The 27,209-nt window shown below is 42.4% G+C and overlaps 1 protein-coding gene and 1 long non-coding RNA gene across 5 annotated transcripts in view; one reads left to right on the forward strand and one right to left on the reverse strand.

Annotated features, from left to right (window-relative positions):
* GALNT7 (polypeptide N-acetylgalactosaminyltransferase 7) overlaps positions 1 to 4,524 on the reverse strand; it is a 152,408-nt gene extending 147,884 nt beyond the window's left edge. For both annotated transcript variants that reach the window (XM_074396975.1, XM_039479040.2), the window contains exon 1: positions 4,321 to 4,524. In XM_074396975.1, the coding sequence (XP_074253076.1) occupies positions 4,321 to 4,446 (126 nt within the window). In that variant the 5' untranslated portion in view covers positions 4,447 to 4,524. The remainder of the gene's footprint in view (positions 1 to 4,320) is intronic.
* A 759-nt stretch (positions 4,525 to 5,283) lies between these two features.
* The window catches only part of LOC104652994 (uncharacterized), a 120,567-nt gene continuing 98,641 nt past the window's right edge, over positions 5,284 to 27,209 (forward strand). For all 3 annotated transcript variants that reach the window (XR_012517051.1, XR_012517049.1, XR_012517050.1), the window contains exons 1-2: positions 5,284 to 7,336; positions 8,455 to 8,622. This is a non-coding gene — a long non-coding RNA (uncharacterized LOC104652994). The remainder of the gene's footprint in view (positions 7,337 to 8,454; positions 8,623 to 27,209) is intronic.

Consider the following 27,209-nt stretch of genomic DNA (forward strand, 5'->3'; position numbering starts at 1 on the left):
CCCACCTAAATAATTACAACCCCCACCAGACTCCTGCTACCTGTTGTATAGACAAATACATACTTTCTGTCGGCAGCCAGAGTGATCTTTTCAAAACACAAATCCACTCTCCCCTACTTAAAATCCTTCAACGCCTTCTCACTGTACTTAAGATCTATCCTTAGCGTGGTGTACAAGACCCATGCTTTCCTGTGTAGCATCTTTCTACTTCTCTTCTCACTCTCCATGTTACAATATTTCTCTTAGTTTCTCACTATTTCACCCATGCTACCTCCTGCCTCAGGACCTCTGTACAAATGCTCCTTCCCAAGAATGGTCCCACCCACTTCCAGATTAACCACTCTTCTTGAAATGTTCAGATTTCACCTCAAAAGTCATCTGAGTAGGCAGCTAGGCAGACACAAGCAGGGCAGGAAAGCCCCTCTTCCCGGCCCCCAACCAGGAATGTCAGGTGGTCATCAAGTGATGTTCAGGCAGTTATTAAACTGTTTGAAATATACTTGGTGGGAGCCAACACCATGGAAAGGCAATTTCCCGAAAGACAGAAAACACCGAAAGCTGATGATCAGCAGGTTCTTGATGAGATCTCAGGAGTCGGGCAAGTGGGCTCCAGCATGTGCCCTAATAGGCAAAATGGCAGCTTTTAACTGGTATATGACCTTCCTCTAGGAAGGCTCAACTGGTAAGAGAAAATCCCTCAAGTGAGCATGAATACAACTGCGGTGAACCCACTGCATGGAGCCCCTCCCCACTGCTGGCAGGCCTCTGCACTTGCAGACAGACCACCCCAAAGGAAGAATCAGGGGAAAGAAATGCAGACCCTGGAATCAGGCCAATGTATAAAACCCTAAGTCCAGCGTCAGATGAGGTACCTGAATTTCTCAAATCACCCACATGCCCTCTTCAATGTGTACTTTACTCCCTTCCATTCCAGCTCTAAAGCTTTTTAATAAACTCTCACCCCTGCTCCAAAACTTGCCTCGGTTTCTCACTCTGCCTTATGCCTCTCTAATAAATTCTTTCTTACAGGGAGGTAAGAATTGAGTTGCTTCAGACCTGTATGGATTTGGTACTGCTAACAGACATTTCTTCAGGTGAGGCTTTTATGATCAGATTCCTTCATTTTCCTGCGCCCTATGGTTTTCACTATGAAAGCATGTAGCACAATTTTTATCTATATATTTGTGGAGGTTTGATTACCACGTGGTTTTTACAAGATCCATGAGATTAAGGACAAGTATTTTCTTAACAACTAGTACCATGCCTGGTACATAATAGGCATTTAATGTTTAAATAAATATTTAAAATCACATAAGAGAATGTATTCGAAAACGTACGGACATTTTTCACATCATTCACCTCAGAGAAAGGGCAAGAGGCCCAGAGACGGAAGGAATCAAGAAACATGTTTCTTTTGTCTTCCCTCCACAGGTGGGCAGACCTCAAACCGGGAAATAGCTCAGATGTGGAAGGACCATCTCAAGTCGTCTAGGCTGTAACAGACTTCAGCTCTGAAATATTCATAGATCAAGACAAAAAGTGGCACAGGGCAGATGGAGCCACAAGTACAAGATTGCTGGAGTAGAGGCAGAACCCAGACCTGGTAAACTAGATCGTTCAGGCCATTTAAAGGGATCCCAAAAAGTCCATATGTAGATCAGCATTAAAGAGAAGCAGACAGGGCCGGGCGCGGTGGCTCAAGCCTGTAATCCCAGCACTTTGGGAGGCCGAGGCGGGTGGATCACGAGGTCAAGAGATCGAGACCACCCGGGTCAACATGGTGAAACCCCGTCTCTACTAAAAATACAAGAAATTAGCTGGGCATGGTGGCACGTGCCTGTAATCCCAGCTACTCAGGAGGCTGAGGCAGGAGAATTGCCTGAACCCAGGAGGCGGAGGTTGCGGTGAGCCGAGATCATGCCATTGCACTCCAGCCTGGGTAACAAGAGCGAAACTCCGTCTAAAAAAAAAAAAAAAAAAAAAAAAAAAAAAAAAAAAAAAGCAGACATTTCACAATGGGTGGAATATTTGCAATAATCACCTAAGTAAAAGAACCACAAGGGGAAGGAGAAACTCAGGAGTCAGAATCCTCCCTACAGGATTTGTCCTAGCACTGTATCTTAAAAGCTTCCTAGGTTAGTCTTTATTAAAGGGAAACAATCCCTTATTTATGCTCTTATTATTCATAAACTACATTTTAAATTGCTTACATTACTATTTACCTGGGAAACCAATAAAATGGTCTTTCTTGCTCTTCTGAAATGCAAGTATTCTTCTTAATGTTAATTATAAGCCTTTAAAATCTAGCTTTTGTCTTTGATAAATGATAGAAATTTTACACTGGATCCACTGAGAAACTTTATTAAGTACACTGGAACAAAAAAAAATCAAGATATCATCACCATATAGTATTGAAATGGGCATATGGCCCACCCTTTATTTACACTAATAAAACATTCCACGAGTTGGCGAGTGATGCCACCTCTTTCAAAGACCATCTGAAGAGCGGGACATTCTGAATCTAGTTTTGGCAGTTTTTCGTCAGTTTCTCTCCCAGAAAAGAGAGGGTTAAACATTTCCAGTTGCATGTAAAAAGCCATCTGATGACTTAAAACAAATATCCTCAATTGCAATATTCAGTTAACCTTTGTCAATAAGTCATATCCAGAAGAAAACCATAATAAGGTCAGCATCACTCCGTAAGCTGGGAAGCTTAAAACTGCAAACGCACTGAAAAGGAAAACGGATACTTTTCATTATCATCCACTCACATTACTTAAGATGGGAATCCATCCCAGATATTACAAAGGGATTCCACTGCTGCAGACTTCAAACACTGAAACTTACAGACCACATCTAAGCTCATGATATAGGCAGAGAGCTGATAATGGGATCTCCTAGGAGTCTTACTCTTCAAAGGACACAAGCCTTTCCGCCCAACTTCCTGACGCTCACTTTCCAGAAGGAAAGTTGATATGCATGACAAAGAAGGGATGCCAATCACATTTGCGGAAAGCACTCGACAACGCGGAGCGAGACCCGACTCCTCCTGCAGCCTCGCCGCCTCCGCGGTCGGGAGCCCCCCACGCCCTCTCCCGCCCCCCCATGCCCAGGGATGGGGAAGCCGCGGGCGCAGCGGCGCACCCAGGGGAAAGCAGGTCAGGGTGCGGGCGAGGCCGCCGCGCGCCGCCAGCCGCCGGGTCCGGGAAGCCGCAGTGGCCGCGGCCGCCTCCCCGCGCGGCGCGGCTCCGGGTAACTACTGTTCCGAGGCGCCTGACTAAACCCTCCAAAGCCGGGAGTGTCAGCGCTCACACTCGCGCCCCGGGCGGCAGACGGATGCGTCCCCGAGGAGCCGCCGCCGGCTCCGCGCCGCCGCTCCCCTCGGCGTCGGCCTGGGGCAGCCGGCAGCAGCGGGCGCGGGGCGGCCGGGCGCCGACACAAGTTAGTTTTCCGGCCGGAGCAGCCCCGCCGCAGCCCGGGAAGAGGAACCGCTCCTCTCCCCCCGACAGCGCCCCAGCGCCGCCAGAGCAGGGGCTTCCCCCGGCGCCGGGTCGGGGACGGGGAACTGCGGGGCGGCCGGCGGGGCGGGGACGCCCCTCCGCCATCTCCCGCCAACCGCCCAGGGACGCGAGGGGGACGCGCGGTCCGGGCGAGGCCTCGGCGGCTCCTCGCACCCCGGCTCCCCGCCGCCGGAGTGGAAGGGGGAGGCGCGCTCTCCGTAAGAGCCGGAGGCGGGGCGCCATCGCCTCCCACCCCCGGGCGGGCGGGCCGGGGGAGCCCGGTGCCGCGAACACCCCCAGACGGGAGGCGGCGGGAGGGGAGGCTGGACCGAGGGGCCTGGTCCGGGGACCGGCGGCGGCGGCGGCGGCGGCTCGCCTCCCTCAGGCCTGCGCGCGCCACAGGCCGCAGCCTGGACCCACCCCGCGTCCCCCGGCTGCGAGCGCGGCGGTCCCGGCCCCCAGCAGTGGGACGCCGGGCGGCCGCGGCCCCCGGGACCCGGCTCTCCGCCCGCTCCGCCCGCAGTCCCGGCACGGAGAGCGATCACCCGAGCCGCTGCCGCCGCAGCGCGAGTGTCGGCGGCGGAGCCCGGGGCGGGGAAGAGCCGAGGAAGGGGCGGCGAGGGGGCGGGCCGGCGGCGGCCGGGGGGACGGGGTGCGCCGCGCTCGGTGCCCCCTCGGCCCGCGCCTCGCCAGCACCACCTGCGGAGCCGCGGTGCCCACGCTGTGCCGCGACCCCGCCGCCCCCCGCTCCCGCCACACGCGGGCAAACAAAACAAGTTGCAGGTCGCTGCCGCCGGAGGGGGCCGGGCGGGTCACTCACCCTCATCCTGCTCAGCGGGCTCGGGTCGTCCGGCCGCGGGGTCAGGGAAGACCAGAGGACCACTAGCCCCAGGAAGCTTCCCACCACCAGCAAACTGCGTAAGATGAACCCAATCTTCAGCCTCATCTTCCTCCGGCGGCGAGAGACTCACAGCCCGGCGCAGCCGCCGCCACCGCTCTCCCCTCCCTCCTTCCCCCTCCTCCGGCTCTCCTCCTCCTCCTCTTCCCCCCACCCCTACCGCTACGGCTGCCGCCCTCTCCGCTGCCTGCCCTTTCCAGCTCCAGATCCGGAACTCCCCTCGTCTCTACCTTCCCCCGGGCTCTTCCCTCCGCCCCGCCCGCGGCCCCCTCCCCTCCGGCGGCCACCGCAGAGCTCCGACCGACCCGGGCGCCTCGCTCTTCCTGGCAGCCTTCCTTTCTACCTGCCCCCTTCCAGATCCGCAGTCTCTGCTCTCCGCGTGAGCCCCCTTCAGCGGCCCCCTGCTACCTTGCAACTAACTTGCACTTTCCCCAGGTCTGGTCCTTAGCCTTTGCCCTGCAGCTCAGCTCCTTAAAGCTTTCAGATTCCCAAACTTTTATTGCAATTATGGACCATAACTCGGTCTCTACCGTCTGTGCCCTCCGGGAACCCCTGACCCGCCGCCCCCTGCGGCGGACTTGGAGCGGCTCTTGGCTGCACCACTTCCCCTAGACCCACTGCCCTGAGCCCCCTACCGAGAGGCTTGCAGGAAGCCAACCAGGAAGTGGGACTACCGCTGCTGCTGCAGCAGCAGCTCCACGTGGCTGATTTATAGCTGAAGGGTTTTTTTTTTTTTTTTTCTTATTGATTGTTCTTGCTTTTTCACACGGCTCCTTAAGGTGGTGGATTTGTACCGAAAGGCCCAGGTGAGATGTGCAAATATCACTGGATTGGAGGAGCTCACTTGGAAAGGCAGTATTTCTTTCTCTTGAGCTAATGGGAAAAAAAGGCATTCGTCTTACACCAATAAGCAATACCAACCTTGTTCACGGGCTGGTAAGTTTCAAATCCGAGGACGACGGATTTCAGGTTTTTAAAACAACTCCACCCTCATTGCCTCCCTCAGACCTGATTTTTGCCACTTGATTTCTGCTTTTCAAACGCCTTTTCTACCTATGTTACCTAAATTACAAAGGAAAGGGTATTGGCAAATGTTTAGCCAAATTTTCCGCCTTGAGGAAATAATTTTTCTGCCCATATCTCCCAATAAAGATGCCTATGACTTTATACCAGAGTGTATTTAATTACATTATCAGTGTACTATATCCTAAACTGCTAATTTTAATCGAACAAAACGTTTTAAGATTTTATCCAGAGTTGTGTTTTTGTTTGTTTTTGAGGCAAAGTCTGGCTCTGTCGCCGAGGCTAGAGTGGAGTGGAATGGTGCGACTTCGGCCCCCTCCACCTCCCTGCAATGTCTGCCTCCAGGGTTCAAGCAATTCTGCTGCCCCAGACTTCAGAGTAGCTTGGACTACAGGTGCATGCCGCCACGCCCAGCTCATTTATTTATTTATTTATTTATTTATTTATTTATTTATTTATTTATTTAATTTTAGTAGAGTCGGGGTTTCACTGTGTTGCCCAGGCTGGTCTCGACTCCTGAGCTCAGGCAATTCACCTGCCTTGGCCTCCAAAAGTGCTAGGATTACAGGCGTGAGCCACCGCGCCTGGCCTATCCTAGGTTTTAAGATGGTGAAAGCTGATTCTTTTTTCTCATACTGTGTTATATCTGCAAGATTTTGCTTTAAAACAAAACCCAGTTATGTAAAGTTTTAGAATGAAACCTTTTAAATCATCAAATAGATAAAAAATTGTACCAGACTACCTTCATGTGTGTTTTAGCTTGGCTTACAATAGCCAGGGTATCGGGGAGTTCTGCAGATACTATAATTTCAGAATTTCCACAAAATATGTAAAGTGATGGGTTCTGGAAATGTGGGATAGGTTGTAGTTAGGTGTGTTATTAGTTGGCTGAATGATTGTACACCTGTAGAAGTCCACTATATAGAGCACCTGGAAAGAGGGACTGTCAAGCGTTAAACACAAATCACTGCTTGATTCAGCATTTGTATCAGCCCCTTAGATTAAAGCCAGTTGTTTTAACTGGAAGCTGAGAGAGATTTCTCCTAAGACCATTTTTTTGGTAAAAAAAAAAAAAAAAGATCTGGAAAGTGTAATTCATGAAGTGTGAATCTGCCTGGTAATGTGATATGAAAAGCGAATGCACGGTTTCTTGGTGATGATTCAGGTCGGTGTTGGGACCCAGGAGTCCCCTGTTAATCAGTACCCTGGTGATTTTGATCCCGGTAATCTGGGCACCACCTTTGGAGAAACACTGAAAGGAAGCAGGGTGGGGGGTTGGGAAAAGTCTTATGTAGATAATTTTGAAAGGCAGGAATAGGCTCATTTATGGACTGAACTTGAACTGTTCAGAAGTGAGGTGGACTCCATTTCTTTCTTTATTTTTTGAGTCAGAGTCTTGTTCTATCACTCAGGCTGGAGTGCAGTGGCACATTCATAGCTCACTGCAGCCTGGAACTCCTGGGCTCAAGCGATCTTCCTGTCTCAACCTCCTGAATAGCTAGGACTTCAGGTGTGAGTCATAATGCCCAGCTAATTTATTTTTTATCTTTTCGTAGAGACAGGGTCTGTTGTCAGGTCCTGTTGTCCAGGCTGGTCTGAAACTCCTGGCCTCCAGCCATCCTCCCTTTTTTGTCTCTTAAAATGCAGGGATTATAGGCATGAGCCACCATGGCTCACCTGGACTCCTCTTTATAGGAGATAGAGACTGGGCTGGAGATAGGTAACTTTCAAGGCATCTTACTGTGACCATAAGAGAATAATTTAATTTGAAATCAGCAGCTGAAGTCCACCTGAATAATTAAATCTGGCATTTCTGCTATTTTCACAGGGGAGACAGTTTTTTATTATTAAGGAAGTAGGAAGCTTGGTCCTGCACGGTGGCTCATGCATAATCCCAGCACTTTGGGAGGCCAAGGTAGGTGGATCATGAGGTCAAGAGATTGAGACCATCCTGGCCAACTTCGTGAAACCCCATCTCTACTAAAAAATACAAAACTTAGCTGGGTGTGGTGGTGCACGCCTGTAGTCCCAACTACTCGGGAGGCTGAGGCAGGAGAATTGCTTGAACACAGGAGGCGAAGGTTGCAGTGAGCCGAGATGGGGCCACTGCACTGCAGCCTGGTGTCTGGCAACAGAGGAAGACTCTGTCTCAAAAAAAAAAAAAAAAAAAAAGAAGGAAGCTTTATTTTTACTGTTATGAGCATAGCTGCATAAATATGCAAATGAAAGTGATACCTATCAACAAAGTATTGGGAATGGTTCTTTGAAGGTCCTAGTATTCTGAGAACATCCTGCCACCACCACCACTACCCTCCCCCACCTTTAGTTTTATATGCGGAGAACTTAAAATATGTGTGAAAGAGTATATAGTTATATAGTTGTATATTGATTAATAGGTATATAGTTGTAAAAGTTTATGTTTCTCTGAGACCTAATAACATTCAAAAGAAACTGCAAGTAAAATAACACAGGAACAGAAAACAAAATACCACATGTTCTCACTTATAAGTAGAAACTAAATGATTAGAACACGTGGACGCATAGACGGGAACAACACACACTGGGGCCTATCAGAAGGTGGATGGCTGGAGGAGGGAGAAGATCAGGAAAAATAACTAATGGGTAGTAGGCTTAATACCTGGGTGATGAAGTAATCTGTACAAACCCCCATGACATGTTTCCCTATGTACCAAATCTGCACATATACCCCTGAACTTAAAAGTTAAAAAAAAAAAAGTGCAAGTATACCTTAAAACATATGCCCATTGCAATATTTGCTGGGAAGCAGACTTTGTAGAGTAAATAGAACTCTGTTTAGAAAATGAGGAGCTACATTCAGAGCTTAGGTCAAGATAAATCACGTATGTCTCTGAACCTAGGACTTTTATCTGCTAAACGGTGATTACAATACTCAACCTCACAATGTTCTCAAAAGTAGTAATTGAGGTCAAGTACATATATAAATATAAAGTACACTTATATGACAAGTCTCAGATGTGTGTGGCTATACTTCTTGTTTTATGAATGCTGCAGTTCCTGGGATAATAGTCACTAAGGAAGAGGGTAGAAACTAGAACTGAATGAGATGGACACAGAGATCGCCAAGAGAAGCGTCATCCTCTGCCAAGTCATGGGGTCATGCGTGGTGGATGGTGACATGGCATCTTCAGCTCAGAGTCCAGCTGGGAGCTCAGAAGCAAGGTAACTGAAGGGAAGAGAAATCTGAGCACCTAATGTGTGTAAGATGCTTCACATTTATTATTTCACCTAACCTCTACACAACCTGATGTGGGTATTACTGCTGTCAAGGTGGGATTCAAAGCAGGTTTTTTTCTAACCTCATAATTCTTGCCAGACTCGACTAGCCCTCTGGGTCTGGAACATAAATGTTTTCAGGAACTGTAGTGTGCAAGAGGTCAGAGCCTAAAGCTTTGTTATTTTTTAATTTCTCCACCATGTCAACTCTGTTAAAGGGAAGCCCACCAGAGGGAATTGTACCCATTTGGAAGCTACACTCCCCTGGGGCCCTCACCATGCTTCCCTGTCTTCTCTATGCTGCAGCCAAGCTGAACTTCTAGGTTTCTAAATGTAACTCACTTAGCTTCAGGCCTTTGTACAGGGAGTTCTTTTTGCCTGAAATACCTTCCGACACCTTAACATTACACTTAGATGTCAGTTACAAAAAGCTTTTTCGAGTCTCTCTCCCATGTCCCACTCCACGCTCCTATGTCCCTTCCCACCAAAATACCTGGCTAGCCATCCTGCTAGGTGCTTCCACTGCACCCTCTGCTTCTCCTTTCCTCACGATTACTACTATATTGTAATTGCTTAATTTTTTTTTCCTATACCCAGATAAAGATATACATGAAGGTGGAGCCTTGTCTAACTAGATCGTTATTGTTACCTGTGTCTGGTATGTGGAAAGAACTCACTGAGTGTTTCGTAATGAAATGCTGACTGAATAATGGGATTGAAAATATAAAAGGCAGATGAAACTTAGAAGAGGGGTCAGGTTTACTTCAATTGCTATTCCTCCTCATCCGGAGGTTTTTCTTCCAAGGATAAAACTTTGGAGGTTTTATTAAATTAGCAAAGTGATTATTTTACACATGTTCATCATCATCACTTGATAGGCTGTTGTTTCCCGCTTACTCAGCATCCTACTAAGGCTACTCAGAACTAAGAAGAAAGGGTAGTTTTAATTAGGGTTTGTATTTTTGTATGTACTGAGATTTAAAAACACACACACACATACACACACACACACACACACACACACACTCACTCACACCCCTGCATTTAAATGGGAACATGCAGCCATGGTGAATTATTTGCAAACAAATTTCAATATTAACTATGTCTGGTTGCCAAGAACTCAGGTGAGTCAGTGGCCTCTAAATTACTAAATAATCCTATCACCTATTCTATAAGCCATTTAATCACCTCTTTTTAAAGAAGAAGAACACCATTGGTGGTATCTTTAAAGGAAGATACATTTTATAGTTTAGAGAATAATTACTACTGGCCAGGCATGGTGGCACAGGCCTATAATCCCAGCACTTTGGGAGACCTAGGTGGGCAGATCATGAGGTCAAAAAATTGAGACCATCCTGGCCAATATGGTGAATCCCTATCTCTACTAAAAATACAGAAATTAGCTTGGCGTGGTGGCACATGCCTGTAGTTCCAGCTACTCAGGAGGCTGAGGCAGGATAATTGCTTGAACCTGGGAGGCAGAGGTTACAGTGATCTGAGATCGCACCACTGCTCTCCAGCCTGGCGACAGGGCAAGACTCCATCTAAAAAAATAGTAATAATTACTATTTAGATATCAAGGAAAGTATAGTTAAGTCTGTTAATAATTTATTAATTTTGTTTACTGTTGCTTAGTTATCGCTTACTGCTTAACAGATTACTCCAAAATTTAGTACATTGAAACAACAAACATTTATTATTTCACACAGTTTCTGAAGTCAGGAATCTCAGAGTGGCTTAGCAAGGCGGTCTGGCTCAGGGTCTCTCATGAGATTCTTGCCAGACCATCAGCTGGAGCTACCATCATAACCAACCAGGCCTGGAGAATTTGCTGCCAAGTTCACCCACATGGCCAGCGGGCAGGCCTCAGTTCCTCACTGGCAGGCGGTGGGAGGCTTCAGTTCCTTGTCACATGGGCTTCCCCACAGGGCTGTTCATGACATGGCAAGCTGACTTTCCCCCTGCATGAAAGATCTGAGGGAGAGAGAGCCCAAGGCAGTATCCACAGTCTTGTATAAGAAATGCTCTGTATACTACCTTTATCTGTAAAATGAAGGTGTTAGACCAAATGATATAACATCCTTTCCCATACTGAAATTCTGAGATTTTCCTATGATGTTGATGTGTGATTGAGACTTAAATTTGTGCTTTCATGTGGAATACTATAAAGTAAAATTCTGCCTTTGTACTTTTTTTCTGACATGGGGTAATATTTCTATCATAAGCTTAAGAGATGGATAATTCCTAAGCTGTGTTCATCTGGAATAAAGGACAGTTGTCAAGGGCTTCCATTTGATGAGGTTAAGGGTCTCTAACAGTGTTTTGAAAGCAAAAATACTTATTTAAAAGCCCTCGGATTTCACATTGTAGAACACTACCTCTTCATAATTTGGTATTGTTTTTGGACTCCCATAATTCAGAAGTGCTCTTCTGATTTAACCATTTATTTCAGAGGTGATTGAAGAGACATATCTGTCTGATATGGTCTAACACCTTCATTTTACAGATAAAGGTAGTATACAAAGCATTTCTTATACAGGACTGTGGATACTGCCTTGGGCTCTCTCTCCCTCAGATATGTCTCTTACCACTCTTGTTTAAAACCTCTTCAACACCTTCCCATTGCTCTTAGATGTAAGCCCAAACTCCCCCATTTATTACAAAGCCTCTGTGAGCTTGCCTCTGCTTACCTCTGCAGCTCCATGGCTGGTCAGTTATCCCCCGCTTTTCCAACTTAAACTACAGCCATGTTGACTTTGTCTCCATTTCTGAAATAGGCCAACCTCCCTCTCACATCTGGACCTTTGTGTATGTTATTCTCTTGCTTAGAGCACTCTCTGTAGTTCTTACACTAACCCCTCTCCCACAAACTCCCTGATAACCCTTCAGATTTCAATTTGTATATCAATTCTTTCAGAAACTTCTAATTGTCTTCATCCCCCCACCCCACTGCTAGGTTAGAGGACCATGCTTCATGCGTTCAGAGCACCCTGTAAAGTTCTACCTCAAAGCATATAGAGCTCAACTTTGTAATTGTTTATTCAGTTATCACCTTCATTAGACCATGTTTCTTAAGGGCAAGGACCATATTAGAATTTAGCATCGTGTCTCTGGGTGTTGACAGTGCTTACGACAGAAGAAATGCTCAGTATTGAGTCTGAACGAGTGAAAATAGATTTCCTATGTGCACTGTTTTAAGCGTAGGTGAAAGGGAGTTACATAGCAAAAATACTAATTTAAAAGCCCTCAGATTTCACAACGTGGTACACCACCTCTTCATAATTTGGTAGTTTTTGGACTTCCGTAATTTAGAATTCCTCTTCTGATATAAGAAGCATCTTTTAATAGCTTTTAAAAGGTGATAATATCTAAATGTTTTGCAGAAGCATTTTATAGGTAGATGGTTTTGCCTTTATTTGGGTGTTGGGAAAGAAAGGTACAGTATTGTACATTTTACCTGACCAAAACGAGTACTATAATTCCTAGATAATAAGCAGATAGCTATTTGAAATTGCCTGTCAGCTCACTGAAGGCAAAATGCATAGCCCAGAACCTCACATCTTTTATGTGGGAACTCAGTACCTACCTGGCAAACTAGCCTCTCTGTGTTACTGTCGATAATCTCTTAGAGCATGACCTTGAAATAATGGGTGAATGGAAAGAAACGCTGTCAGTGAAAGGGCCAGAAAGCCTACCCAGCTATATGCAGAGTAAGAGATTTGGCTAGACTCAAATTTCTAATTTCCTTTCAAATGCTCAAATTTCTTAAAATTAAGGTATGAAATGCACTGAAGAAAGACTCAAGTTCTCAGCAGGGTGGTTAGTTAAATGACCTGAAAGTTTTCAAAACGGGTATTTGTCATGGTATTACTGTAAGTCCTCTTAGAGCTTGTGCGCATAAACCTCTACATCGCTGACCAGGCTAGTTCCAGACAGTTATCAATTTGTTATCACATCCTTCCAGAGATCCTGCTTATCTAGCTACGCCTAGAACCTGACATTTCTTATTGTGGGAACCTGTAAGACAAAGCCTCTGCTTTGTTAAAACAGATTGTCTCTTAGATCATAACTTTGACACAACGGGTGGAATAGAAAGAAACTATGTCAGTGAAAAGGCCAGAGAACCCATGCTGCCATACATAAGATGAGAGGTTTGGCTAAACCACATTGGGCATAGCTGGATAAGCAGGATCCCTGGAAGTGTGTGAAGATGTGTGGGCAGGAGAAAAAAGTCAGGGAGGAGGGGACATTCCTGTGCTTGACCATCTTCTGAAAGTTTTTTGATTAGTTTAAATAATATTGCATTACTTTAGTAATGGACTATGCCTACAAGACTTTTTAGGCATTTGAGACAAGATAAACAGTTACACACAAATAAACTGAGATTCAGACTACAGAGTGATTACGGTGCAGAGAGATTTTCCCAAATGGTCCAAGAAGTAAGAAGCTGGACAGGGACTAGAGATCTGTTAATTCTAAACCTTTTATTTCCCAACTGTGCCATCCTGCATCTTGCTAATGTCCAGAAATTTCATCCTTTTTTTTTTTTAGAGACAGTCTCATTCTGTCACCGAGGCTGGAGTGCACTGGCACAATCTTGGCTCACTGCAACCTCTGCCTCCCAGGTTCAAACAATTCTCTGCCTCAGCCCCCAGAGGAGCTAGGATTGCAGGTGCCTGCTACAACATCTGGCTAATTTTTTTCCATATTTAATAGAGACAGGGTTTCACCATCTTGGCCAGGCTGGACTTGAACTCCTGACCTCGTGATCCACCTGCATCTGCCTCCCCAAGTGCTGGGATAACAGGCATGAGCCACCACGCCCGGCCTTATCCTTTCTTTAGTTTCTAACAACTGAACAATGGCAAGTACATTTTCTCTTTTATTTGAACATGCGGCTCTACATTACATGACCATTTGGAGAGGCACAACAGAGAGTTGTGAGCCAAGAGTGCTGATCTTCAGGGGAGCTCAAAATACTGCCATTTAGGTAAACGTACCTTTTGCAATGCTGCAAAGAGTTATGAAATTTGAATTATTTTAATCACATTTCTTTTTGGAGAGTGATGTTTGAGGACTTGGTTTTATGAGGTGACTTCTCTTTTCAAACCACGTAAAATGATTTTTAACAAATGGAATCCTTTTCTATGATCCTTTCCCGTCATATATTTAGATATTTCTATTCAACGTTTTTTGAGCATGTGTAATGTGCTAGTCATTGTTCTAGATGCTGGAGACAGAGCAGTAAACTAAAAGCAGAAACCTTTGTCCTTATAGAGTCAGACAATAAGCCAAATATGTATATTATTACATCTTGTTATCGAATAAACTGCTATGTCACTACATGCCAAGCCCATTTCTAAGAGTAGACAAAGATCAACTGGTTCATTTAGATGATCACATTAGAAGATCAATGCAGTGGAGAGAAATAAGCCAGGGAAATGCAATGTGGCATGCTGGGAGTGGGTAAGGGGAGTTTTCCATTTTATAGTCTGAGAAGATAATATTTGAACAAATCCTGGAGATGAGGGCACAGCCAAGTGGGTATCTGAGGGAAGATGGCTCCAAGCACAAGGAGCAGCAGATGTGAGGCCCTGATACAAGAATGTTCCAGCTTGTTTGAGGAAAAGCAAGGACATGAGGACAGCTGTAGCTGAGAAAGTGTAGGGAGAGCATTAGATCATAGTAAAGACTGTAGCATTCATTTAGAGTGACAGGGGAAGTCATCCGACAGTTTGGTGCAGAGGTGGTGTCATCTAACTTATATCTAAATAGGATCACAGCCTCTGGCTTCTGGGTTTGGTTTGGAAAAGAGAAAGATAAAAGCAAGGACCAGTTAGGAGGCTATTGTGGTAGCATAGAGTAGGTCTCTAACAGTAGAGGTGGATAGAATATGTCAGAATATGGATATATTTTGATTATTCTTCAGCTATGATGGTTCCAACTACGTAGGCTTGTTGTTTTGGTTCCTAGCTCTCGGTGAGTAGTTAAATTAATAACCTGTAAAGCAAACTCTAAATACTCTGGCATCACACATTATTTAAATAAACTATGCAAGCAATTATTGGTGTTTTGTTAAACATCTCTGTTTAGATTTTCATGTATTAATATATTTTTCTTTTTCTTTTTTTTTTTTTTTTTTTTTTTTGAGATGGGGTTTTGCTCTCGTTACTCAGGCTGTAGTGCAATGGCGCGATCTCAGCTTACTGCAACCTCCGCCTCCTGGGTTCAAGTGATTCTCCTGCCTCAGCTTCCCAAATAGGTAGGATTACAGGTGTGCACCACCATGCCCAGCTAATTTTGTATTTTTAGTAGAGATGGAGTTTCACCATGTTGGCCAGGCTGGTCTCAAACTCCTGACCTCAGGCCTGCCTCTGCCTCCCAAAGTACTGGTATTACAAGTGTGAGCCACCATGCCCAGCGTATATTTTCTCTTTCTCTCCTTCCCTCCTTCCTTCCTTCCATCCTTCCTTCTTTTCTTCCTTTCTTTTCTTTCTTTCCTTTCTGACAGAATTTCACTCGTTGCCCAGGCTGAAGTGCAGTGGCACAATCTCAACTCACGCAACCTCTGCCTCCTCAGTTCAAGTGATTCTCCTGCCTGAGCCTCCCCAGTAGCTGGAACTACAGGCATGCGCCCTCCTTCCCCCTGGCTAATTTTGTGGGGTTTTTTTAAGTAGAGATGGGATTTCTGCATCTTGGTCAGGCTGGTCTCAAACTCCTGACCTCAGGTGATTCGCCCACCTCAGCCTTCCAAAGTGCTGGAATTACAGGCATGAGACACCCTGCCCAGCCTATGTTTTCAAATGGAACAACTTGTATTTAGAAATCAAATCTCTTTTGCAACAGTGGCAGTTTAGCTGCCACGATAACTGATCTGATAAAAACAACTGAAAATGACAGGTAAAATATTTTTAAGTGGGGGTGCAGTGGCTCACCCCTATAATCCCAGCACTTCGGGAGGCTGAGGCAGGCAGATAACGAGGTCAGAAATTCGAGACCACCCTGGCCAACATGCTGAAACCATGTTTACTAAAAACACAAAAATAAGCTGGGTGTGGTGGCTCATGCCTGTAATCCCAGCTACTTGGGAGGCTGAGGCAGAAGAATTGCTTGAATCTGGGAGGCAGAGGTTGCAGTGAGCCAAGATTTACACCACTGCACTGCGGCCTGGGTGGCAGAGCTAGACTCTGTCTCAAGAGAAAAAAAAATATTTTTAAATGCATCCATGGGTAACAAGAAAACAAAGAATGCTAAGGTCAAAGACTGATAAGGTGAATAAGCTGAGCACTGAAGCTGGCTTTTACCTTAAGGGCTTTGGCCAGACCTGAGGAATCTGAGTATCATGTATATTCTCAGTTTGTGGGTTTGGGAACAAAAAATAAATTGATGGCCCTCCCAAAATGGAGAACCAAATGGGTCTGCCAAAACCAGGATTCCCAAAGGGCTGTATCCCCAAGGTGAACTAAAATGAACTTATTCCCTCACCTTTTGAAGAGAACCTCCCTCTACACATAATCACACCGTTATCTAAGAAATTCATAATCATAAATTGGCCCTCATGTCAGGAATTCACACTATCCTCCCTGGCTCAAGTGATCCTCCCACCTCAGCCTCCCGAGTAGCTGGGACTACAGGCATGCACCACCACACCTGGCTGGCTAATTTCTGTGTTTTTTATAGAGATGAGGTTTTGCCATGTTACTCAAGCTGGTCTTAAACTCCTGAGATAGGTGATTTGCCTTCCTTGGCCTCCTGAAGTGCTCGGATTACAGGCATGAGCCACTGTACCGAGCCTATTCTTTTACTTTTACTTTTTGATTTATACGGGTACATAGTAGGTATATATATACATAGTAGGTATATATATATATGTATGTATATGTGTGTATATATATATGTATGTGTGTGTGTGTGTGTATGTATATATATATGTGTGTATGTATATATATATGTATATATATACATACACACACACACACACACACACACACATATATATATATATATATATGGGGTACATGAGCTATTTTGATACGTGATACAATGTTGTAACAATCACATCAATGTAAATGGGGTATCTATCACCTCAAGCATTTATCATTTCTTGTGTTATAAGATTTCAATTATATTTTTATTTTAAAACATGAAAGAAGTTTAAAGTGGTTCCAGGCCAATAATGGCACAGGTATCTGAAAAGCAAATACAAATCCTTTCTGAAAGAACTCCTTTACCTCACGCTTTGAATAATGCTTTGTTCATGTGGTCTCTAAAAAAATGAGTTACCGTTGGCAATCACTCAACACGCAAGACATCATGAGGGAGAGCCAGCAAAAATGAAAAACTGCAAAATATGATGTGTAAAAAATTAGCAATTGCAGTTATCAGACATAGAACATAAAGTAATATGTTTAATCCATTTCAAGAAGTGAAAAAAGAGGCCTAAAAATATGAGTAAATTTGAGAAAAGACCTAATTTCCAGGAATAAAAAATATAATTAAAAAATTTTTAATTACTGAATGCATTAAATTGCATATTGGAATTATAATTGAAATTGTCTCATCTCTTGGTTTCTGGGCTCCATTCATTTATCTTTCTATCCATTCATTCTGTCTCTTTCACTAATTCTGCTATGTCTAAAAACAAGGCATCATTTAGAATTTAATTCGTTCTAGTTCTTTTTCTTGTCCCTGGTGTTTTTTTTTTTTTTTTTGAGACAGAATTTCTTGTTCCCAGCCTGGAGTGAAGTGGTGCATTCTCGACTCACTGCAACCTCCACCTCCTGGAAGTGATTCTCCTACCTCAGCCTCCGAAGTATCTGGGATTACAGGCATGCACCACCATGCCTGGCTAATTTTGTATTTTTAATAGAACTGGTGTTTTACCATGTTAGTCAGGCTGGTCTCGAACTCCTGACCTCAGGTGATCCACCCGCCTCGGTCTCACAAAGTGCTCGGATTACAGACCTGATCCATCACACCCAGGCTTTTCCTCAGTTTTTAACCTCTTCCTGGACTAACCCATTCACAAGGCTTCAACTTATATTAATAATTCCCACACCTAAACTTTTGACGCAGATTGTTTTCTGAGCATTAGATCTACAGGACATTTCTCACTGGATGTTCCATTAGCATTTCAAAGTCAACATTTCCAGAGTGGGATTTATTTATTTCCCCACCAAATCATCTATTCTTTGTAGGCTCCTGGTTTAACCATTGACACATGAACAAGAAATTTCGAAGGTGTCCTCCATAGTTGCCTCCACTTTTTCTTCCCAGATTTACTTGTTACCAAGTCACGACCATTCTATCATTGGTATTTACTTTTACATCTATTTTCACTGCTGTGATTCAGGATCCCTTGCCATTTCCTGCATCATTTTCCGGCCTTCTAGGCTCCTGTTTCTTAAAACCACAATTCCTAGCACTACCAGAATTATTTTTCTAAAATGTAAGTTCAATCACATCACTCTTGGAGCAAAAGCTTTTAGTGGTTCACCCTTACATGTAGTCATTCATTGCATCCTGGGAAGTATCATCTCAAATAAAGCACTAAAGTACAGCATCAGTGCCGTGGTTGGAGAACACTAAGAAGATTATAGCTTTTCATAGACTTTTGGATACAGAATGTTAGTAAACTAGATAGATGGAAGAGAAGGAGAACATCCTGTAGGATCATGTTAGATAAATTTTTGATAAAAAAGTCTTAGGCGATGTGCACAGCAACCTACTCTCCTACCTTGCATTTGAGAAGTGCTAGTAAGTGAAATGAAGTATATTCACTCAACGAGGAGGCCACTAGATAGACGTCTTCATCTGAGATTAAAAGAAAAAACATCACAATCAGGCCCACAGAAAAAGTGCTGCAAAACAAGTGAACAGAGGTTTGGAAGTTTTTAAAACTTAGAACATAAGTGAATAATTGCTGTGAGGACTCCAAAATTTCAGGGGCTTAATGCAATAAAAATTCATCACAGCACAGCCCATTTCTCTGTGTGGGTTTGTTGAGGGGTGGGAAAGGGACTCTTTCCGTTTGATAGACTCTGCTATTCCTGGGATGTCAAAGGCCTCCATTGATGCTTTGCCAACTAGCTGGCAGTGAAAGGTGAAAAAGAGCATGTGCAGGATCACTAGGAAGTGTTTTAAGAGTCAGGCCCAGAGGCAGGAAATGTCCCTTTTGTCCAAATTTTATGCACCTGAACTAAGCCACATGCTTATTGGTAGGTGAATCATTAAACAGTATATCTGTTCCTTTATGTTTAAAAAAATATTTAGTAAAGGAAACAACGGACCAGTAAGTGGAGAAGAATAAATGATACAGAGCTAAACATTAACAGTGAAACTATTACTTTTCAAAATAAGCATTACTAAAAAAAGTTAAAAGAAAGACAATGGTGTGTTTTAAAAAATATTTGTATATTTTATAAAATTACCTATTAGAAGACCTTGTCCTCCTAGTAGATGCTTAATGAATATTCACTGATTGAATCATTGTACCATTGAATAGAATAATTAAGTGTAAATAGCCTAAGAAAAAAGTGTTAGGGAAGTTATTTCCCTAGTGACACCATTTAAAATGTGATAACTGATGAACCAAATTACCATACTTTCTTCTTTATATGATTACCTCGATTTCAGTTTTATAACACTTAAATTATACTGTAAGTGTGGCATTAATACTAGTGAGTTACCTATGTTAATGATTCTAGAACTTTATTCATATTGATACTATGTATACAATTTTCAGTCCTACCTAAAGTAGCAATATACTATTGCTTTCATGTTTTTCATTAAAATTACTTATTTTTTATAAACCTAAATTTAGCTTTATATTAAACAGCAATACCAGTAAAATCACAGGAGTGTAATGTTCCTACACATATTAAAATATAAATATGCAATTATCAAAATTTAATATATTTGTGTTCTACTTAATCATTTTTTTTTTATATGGAATCTCACTATCACCCATGCTGGAATGCAGCAGTATGATCTCAGCTCACTGCAACCTCCCTCTCCTGGATTCAAGCCATTCTCCTGCCTCAGTCTCCCTAGTAGCTGGGATTATAGGCACCACCACCATGCTCAGCTAATTTTTGTATTTTTAGTAGAGATGGGGTTTCATCATGTTGGTCAGGCTGGTCTTGAACACCTGACCTCAGGTGATCCACCTGCCTCGGCCTTCTAAAGTGCTGGGATTGCAGGCATGAGCCACCCATGCCCGGCCTACTTAGTCATCTTTTTGCCCCCAAGATTACCACACTTTAGGATTAACTGACTTATAATATGTTGTATTTCCCTATCTAATGTTTTAGATTCCAGCTTCTACATGTTTGAGGACCATGAACAACATATGTCTTGCCCAGCTCGCATCTAGTTTTATGATTTATGATCTAGTTTCATCATTTATGTTATATATGTAGGTATATGTAGGTACCAAAAAGTGAATGCTTTAACAGGTGTTGTATGGGATGATTTTTTTCTTAAGCATGCCAGTTTTCGTTGTTGTTGTTGTTGTTGTTTTAACAATTAATACTCTGTCTCTCACCACCCCATTTTTAGTGAAAGTTCACTGATCTGACAAAAAATGTTTTTATGGCAAAACTTTATAAGCTGGTTAATTAGGGAACATTTTAAAAGTCTGGATTGCTTTAGTGTGTTCATTGCTTGGGTGAGTAAAATAGAGAGGTTACTACCATTTCTTGAGAACATAATCCTCTTCTCAGAGAAGATAAGTAACCAAAATTTAAAAAGGTTAATCAGGCGGGGTCAGGTGGCTCACGCCTGTAATCCCAGCACTTTGGGAGGCCGAGGTGAGCAGATCACAAGGTCAAGAGATTGAGACCATCCTGGCCAACATAATGAAATCCCGTCTCTACTAAAATACAAAAATTAGCTGGACATGGTGGTGTGAGCCTGTAGTTCCAGCTACTGGGGAGGCTGAGGCAGGAGAATTGCTTGAACCCAGGAGGTGGAGGTTGCAGTGAACTGAGATCACGCCACTGCACTCCAGCTCTTGTCTCAAAAAAAAAAAAAAAAAAAAAAAAAAAAAAAAAAAAAAAAAAAAAAATTAGTTTTACACTTTAAATGAAGTTGTTTTTTTTTTTTTTTTTTTTTTTTTTAGATGATAAACAAAGACAAGCTTTAGGTTTTGAGACACTTAAAAAATACAAAGGAATGTACAGAATTGATCGAGGGAAATCCTTATGATAGAGACCTATTTGGGATTTATGGGATGTCTGAAAATACGGATGTGGTTTCTAGGTTATTTCTGACTTGGTGGTTGTTATGATTAAGTGTCTCATTTTCTTAATGTTAAGTATTAAGAAATGGTTGGGAGCAAGGCACCACTGGGTCAAGTCAGCAATCTAATAATCAAGATTCATACCCAAGTAGTTATCAAACCAAATGAATTAATCAGTTATACTAGGTAGGTTAAGGTGGAAAACCTATATAATTTTATTTTTCCTGTGTTTTTAAAACAAATACAAGCCTTCGGCACAAAACCCACCTACAATGTCCATGCAGGATCTTGTAAAACAACAGCTGATAAATGAGCATTAGCATTCTTGTGGAGCACAGACTCGGAATAAGCCCTTTGCTGTGTACTGATGGCTGCGAACACATGGGCTGAGCTATTAATTATTATTATGAATGAGATGTGACTGGCTTTCTATTATACATAGTCATTCCATGTGATTCAATTTATGAGTGTTATTTTAATTATTGAACCAAAAAAATGAATAATTATAAAGGATACCTAAGAAAAAAAATCCATCTTCTGTATTGTCCTGTTAGTGAGGAACTGTGAATTGATTTTTTTCCCTTTTATGAAAAAGAAATAGTTGCACATCTACAAGATAAAGAACAAGAAAATAGAGGAATGAGACACTCTGGCATTAGGCCCATAATAAATGTTCCATCCACTCCACATTGCACATGCTAGAACCCCGAGCTCTGCCTTCCAGAGCTGCAGTGATCACATGTCCTGGCATCCATTCTCCCTCTCCAACAGTGTCTTCACATTTTATCTAAACAGCCTGTTTCATGTGTTTATTACCCTACACAGCCTCATCTTTTATGAAGTTATAAATAATAGATCGTGAATTTAGCCTGTTTTGACTGAGCCTGTTAGACTTTATATGGGAATCATTGAGACCTACAAATGTACATTTCCACTGTTTTGACACTGAGGAATAATGGCTAGAGTTCATAAATAAAATTATGTAAATGATTCTATTTTGCTTAAACTGCCAGGGAAACAACAGATGATGTGCCCCTTGGCCCCCTTCAGTGAGTAGGCTGGAGGAATCAGCAGTACATCTGGTGAGGCAAAGAGGCAGACCCAGCCAACTAGACCGTGAGCAGTTCCAACTGCACAGCCAGGGACACTGCTCCATGGAAAAGGCTGTGATGAGTAGTTGGCCTTTTCAGCCCCATTGGTGGGCAGCAGTTTTTCTCTAGGGTACCAAAGTGTCCCTCTTCAATTTATGATACTGCTTATATCTCTCAGCTTCACAAACTGTGATATGAGCAAACTAAATGATGCTATTTAACTTGCTTTGTAGGGGAAGAAAGGGATTAGAGTCAAAGCAGATGGCCACACCATAGTAGGACAGAATTTGAACCATTTCTGCAGACTCCCAGTCTCCTTTACTCTACTGAGCCTCCTATTTCAAGTTGAAGACATGATTAATTTGTTGGATTTCATTAACTATAAATTGTGCATGGGTGCTAGAGATATGATGATAGACAAGATAGAATAATTCTGTGCTTTCCATAAAGTTTATAGGTCCATAGGGAAGGCAGACATTAATTTATATGATGAATGCTATGATAAGAGATATTTGTGATCTAGTATTGGATGCTGGAGGCACCTAGTGATACCTAGTCTACTCTAGCAGATCCAGAAAGGCTTCCTGGAACAAGAGCCGTTTAAGAGGACACTGGCAGGCCAGGCGTGGTGGCCCACGCCTGTAATCCCCTACTTTGGGAGGCTGAAGTGGGCAGATCACCTGAGGTTGGGAGCTCAAGGCCAGCCTGACCAACATGGACACACCCTGTCTCTACTAAAAATACAAAATTAGCCAGGCGTGGTGATGCATACCTGTAATTCCAGCCACCCGGGAGGCTGAGGCAGGAGAATCGCTTGAACGCAGAAGGTAGAGTTTGTGGTGAGCCGAGATTACACCATTGCACACCATCCTGGGCAAGAAGAGCAAAACTCCTTTTCAAAAAAAAAAAAAGACATTGGCCGATGGACAAATATTACCCAAGCAAGGCGGGGAGGGGTGGTAGAGTGGAAAGGAGAATGTGCAGAATGCCTGAGGTTAGTTACAGCGATAGGAAGAAATCCGAATGACTGGAGTGAGTATTCCAGGATAAGCAAACGCTAAACCCAGGATTTTAGAGGCAATGCTAAAGACAATGGGCAAGGGAGGAAAACAGACTATCAAGTGACTGTGTTGAGAGCTACAGAGAGCACCAGGATTGGCTTAACACCCCAGAGTATGCAGAGTTCAGATTAGAGTTCCTCGCCTCATCTTATACTGTTAAGAATGCACATATATTTGTTTTCTGAAAAGAAGACTGGGGAAACAGAAGCCAGTGCTCTCTTACCTGATGCTATTCTTCAATTTATTTAATATATGTTTACTGAATATCTGGTATATTCAAGAGCAGGTACCACTTTGTGCTAAACACTATTGAACATTGAATGTACAAGTTATTATTGAGTGCTTGCTCATGACATGCTTATCGTTGTGGTGATTATAAATGAAGTCATGGGCCTTGTTTATCGTAATCTCATTGGAAGGTAGGACAAAACAAAATAAGCAACTAGGCCTGTCTACAAACAGGTATTATGCACACTGCTTAATGTTTTAATAAACAGCCAAGTTGATCTCGGAATTGTATCAAACAATAGGAGAATTTTTGGTTTTTAATGTTATTTTTAAAAGACTTAGTTTTTTCAGTTTTATAGTACAGGTACCAAATTAAATTTTGCTCAAAAATATTAGTGCATATTATGTGCCAAGCATTGTCCCAGTGATGCAAATGGAGGGCATTGTTCCTTGCCTCCGAGAAGCTTGCAAACAAGTGGGAACTATAGCAATAAATATATTACGGTAGGATGTACTATAAAAATGTTAGATGTTACAGTAATGTGGGAAGCTTTGTAAACCTGTTCAATTTATTCTTTCATACTGCAAAAATGAAAATATTATGCATTTCCTGTTTTTTTTTTTTTTTTTTTTTTTTTTTTTTTTTTTTTTTTTAAGAGAGAGAGAGTTTTGCTCTTGTTGCCCAGGCTGAAGTGCAGTGGAGCGATCTCAGCTCACTGCAACCTCCACCTCCCGGGTTCAAGAGGTTCTTCTGCTTCAGTTTCCCAAGTAGCTGGGATTACAGGTGCCTGCCACCACATCCAGCTAATTTTTGTTATTTTTAGTAGAGACGGGGTTTTGTCATGTTGGCCAGGCTGGTCTCGAACTCCTGACCTCAGGTCATCCACCCGCCTTGGCCTCCGAAAGTGCTGGGATTACAGGCATGAGACATCGTGCCTGGCCCATTTCCTGCATTTTTATTCACACAATTTTAAATAAAATGGTTGAAATCCAACACATTCCTGTTTTCTTCTAAAATGTTCTAAATAGAACATTTATTTGTCTAATAAGGTTATGAGTCATGAACCATTTCTTGTTTGGACAATATATCTTTTGGGAATCAGAAAATGAACAGCAAATTGCATTCCTAAAATGATTTAATCAAAAGGAGACATTTTCAGTGTGATTAGGCAGCTGTCAGCACAGGTTAAAGAAAAAAAACCAGTAAACTAGATCACAGAAAACTTTCTAAGAATGTTCATTGCTTTTTTTAAAAAAAACAGATTTCATTCATATTAAAGGCATTTGTATAGCTTGCTTCTTAAATGTTGTACACAGTTTTTCATATCTCAACATGCAAAGGTTTCTGCTTTCCAGAATATGCAAATGTGTCATAACTCTTACATGTATTTTATTGACACATGTGTTCAGTAAGTATCGAGTGACTAGTTATATCAGGATGTGAGAATACAGAATCCTGCCCTTAGGGCACTTATAGCCTGGAGAATCTGATGGAGTAATGAGTAGTTGCAGAAGATATTTCTTTTGCTTGACCATTCTTCTCACTAATACTTTTAACAAAAAAAATTGAAGGTCATATTTTATTAGTATTTTCACATATCCCCTTTTGATTAGAATTTTCTAAAACACTGTTTTTCGAGGTATCTTTTATTTGATGCTATAATGGCTCACATCATGAATTTATCGAGGAAGTTTACTGCCATGATTCACTGTGGTGAAATTTTTTTTTTTTATTTAAATGGAAGGAAGGAAGGACAGAAGGAACTAAAGAGAGGGAGGGATCAATTAACATAGCTACGTCTGAAGCTCTTTATGGAAGATGTATAATAAAATAAGGAAAATTTTGGGGAAGTAGCAGAACAGAGAGAAGGAAAAGTGAAATATAGGTAGAATTGTACAACAAATTAGAATTATTTTTAACCAAGGTTGGAAAACAGAAGGTTAAAGTTAATGCAATCTAGATAAAATCCAATTACATAATCTAAGGATTGAGAAGACCCAAAATCAAATATGTTATCAAGAGGAAATAATGTATTGCAGTTCCTTAATTCAGTGATAAAATTTCAACCACCAATTGCCCATATAAAGCCTACCAAGTGACTAGAATTATGTCTCTTGCTTAGATATAGGTCAATTAGATAAATGATTGCAAAGAAATAAGTGCTGTCTGATTTCATGAGTCATTTAATGCTTAATAACAAAAGCAAATCAATCAAGGGGGTAAAATAGCAATTCTAATCTGTTGGTTTTGAGGCTTAAGATTTTGAAATCTCAGCATTAGAAATCAGAATGTTTCATTACATTTTTCTTCAAATAGTCTCAAGTGACAGTTTGTTGAATTTACAAAGTTTACATATGTAAATTTTAAAGTGAAGATTGTTTTACTTGATAGGTTTTTAAAATGTCGATTGCACAGAAGAAGGTGCCATGAATAAGAATTCACACCTGCCTAGTCTTGCATTTATTGAATACCCAGCATTTGAGCACAATAGATTTTAATAATAGCACAACCTCACTCAATAACTCACAGCAGCTCCAAACTAGTCCTTTCTCTTCATTCTGAGCCTATTGTTTACCACCCAGCTCAGAGCTTACTAGGTAGCTTTAAGATTCAGTAAAGTCTCTTCTTATTTCTATATATTTGAAGGATAACTGTTTCAAGGCATAAAATACAAGAAAGGTATAAATTGAAGGACTGGTTACTAGGGTTTAACATTCTCATCAGAGCCCACATATCCTCCAGGGAGACTAATGGGGTAATATGTAAAGATATACGTGCTCTCCAAACTCCATCTTTTTTTCTGGACACACAATTTGAGTACATTTTCCAAATGCCCTTGATGGGGTCCTGTCACTGAGTTCTAACCAATGGAAGTGATGTGCAACGCTTGCAGGCCTGGCCTCTAGAACGCATCTTGCATCATCCACAAAGTTCTGTCTAGTCCGCCCATCCTATGCACAGAATTCAGGGAAAGGCTGAGGTCTAGCGGGTTGAGAAAGGCAAGCTGAGGGCATGTGCAGAATAGTTTTACATCTCTTCTTCCCACTGCACTTGCATTGGACTGTGACTTGAGCAAGAAATTAACCTATTTTGCATTATACCCAGTGCTTTAGTTTTTATCATTGCAGTTAATATGTGATGAATAATATAGTTGGTAAAGGAGGATGGTGGGTAGGAGAATGAGAAAGCAGGTATCTCCACTTTATAGTTTGCCACTAATTTCATCTAACTCCCTGTAGAAATGAATTTGGTAAAAGTAGTACCCCATGATAGAAGTGCTAGACATAAAAAATTACCAAACCAATGTATCAGGGATCCAATGTGGTTGAGTATCTTGCTATCATCCATTTTTCTCTTCAAGCAAGTTCTGTATATCTGTATCACCTTAACCGGGACATATTTCTTGACTTGCCCCTGGGATCCAATAGTTCATTTATTCCATTTACAACATTTTCCCATTGATTATTGAGCATTATTATCCACACTTCATTTCCAAGTTTAAAAAAGTATTTTTTCAGAAATTAATAACCACTTTTTTGAAATTAATGAATTTGGCAAAGAGATGAAAACAGAATTGATTATTTGAGCCTAAAACTGTTATAAAGGCCGGGTGCAGTGGCTCACACTTGTAATCCCAGCACTTTGGGAGGCCGAGGCAGAGGATCACTCGAGGTGAGGAGTTCGAGACCAGCCTGGCAACATGGTGAAACCACATCTCTAAAAATACAAAAATTAGCTGGGCATGGTGGCGTATGCCTGTAGTCCCAGCTACTTGGGAGGCTGAGGGAGGAGAATCTTTTGAACCAGGAAAGTAGAGGTTACAGTGAGCCAAGATTGCACCATGCACTACAGCCTGGGCAATAGAGCAAGACTCCGTCTCAAAAAAAAAAAAAAAAAAAAAAAAAAAGGCA

This window comes from Saimiri boliviensis, chromosome 3 (assembly GCF_048565385.1).
Source record: "Saimiri boliviensis isolate mSaiBol1 chromosome 3, mSaiBol1.pri, whole genome shotgun sequence".
Classification (NCBI taxonomy): Eukaryota; Metazoa; Chordata; class Mammalia; order Primates; family Cebidae; genus Saimiri; species Saimiri boliviensis.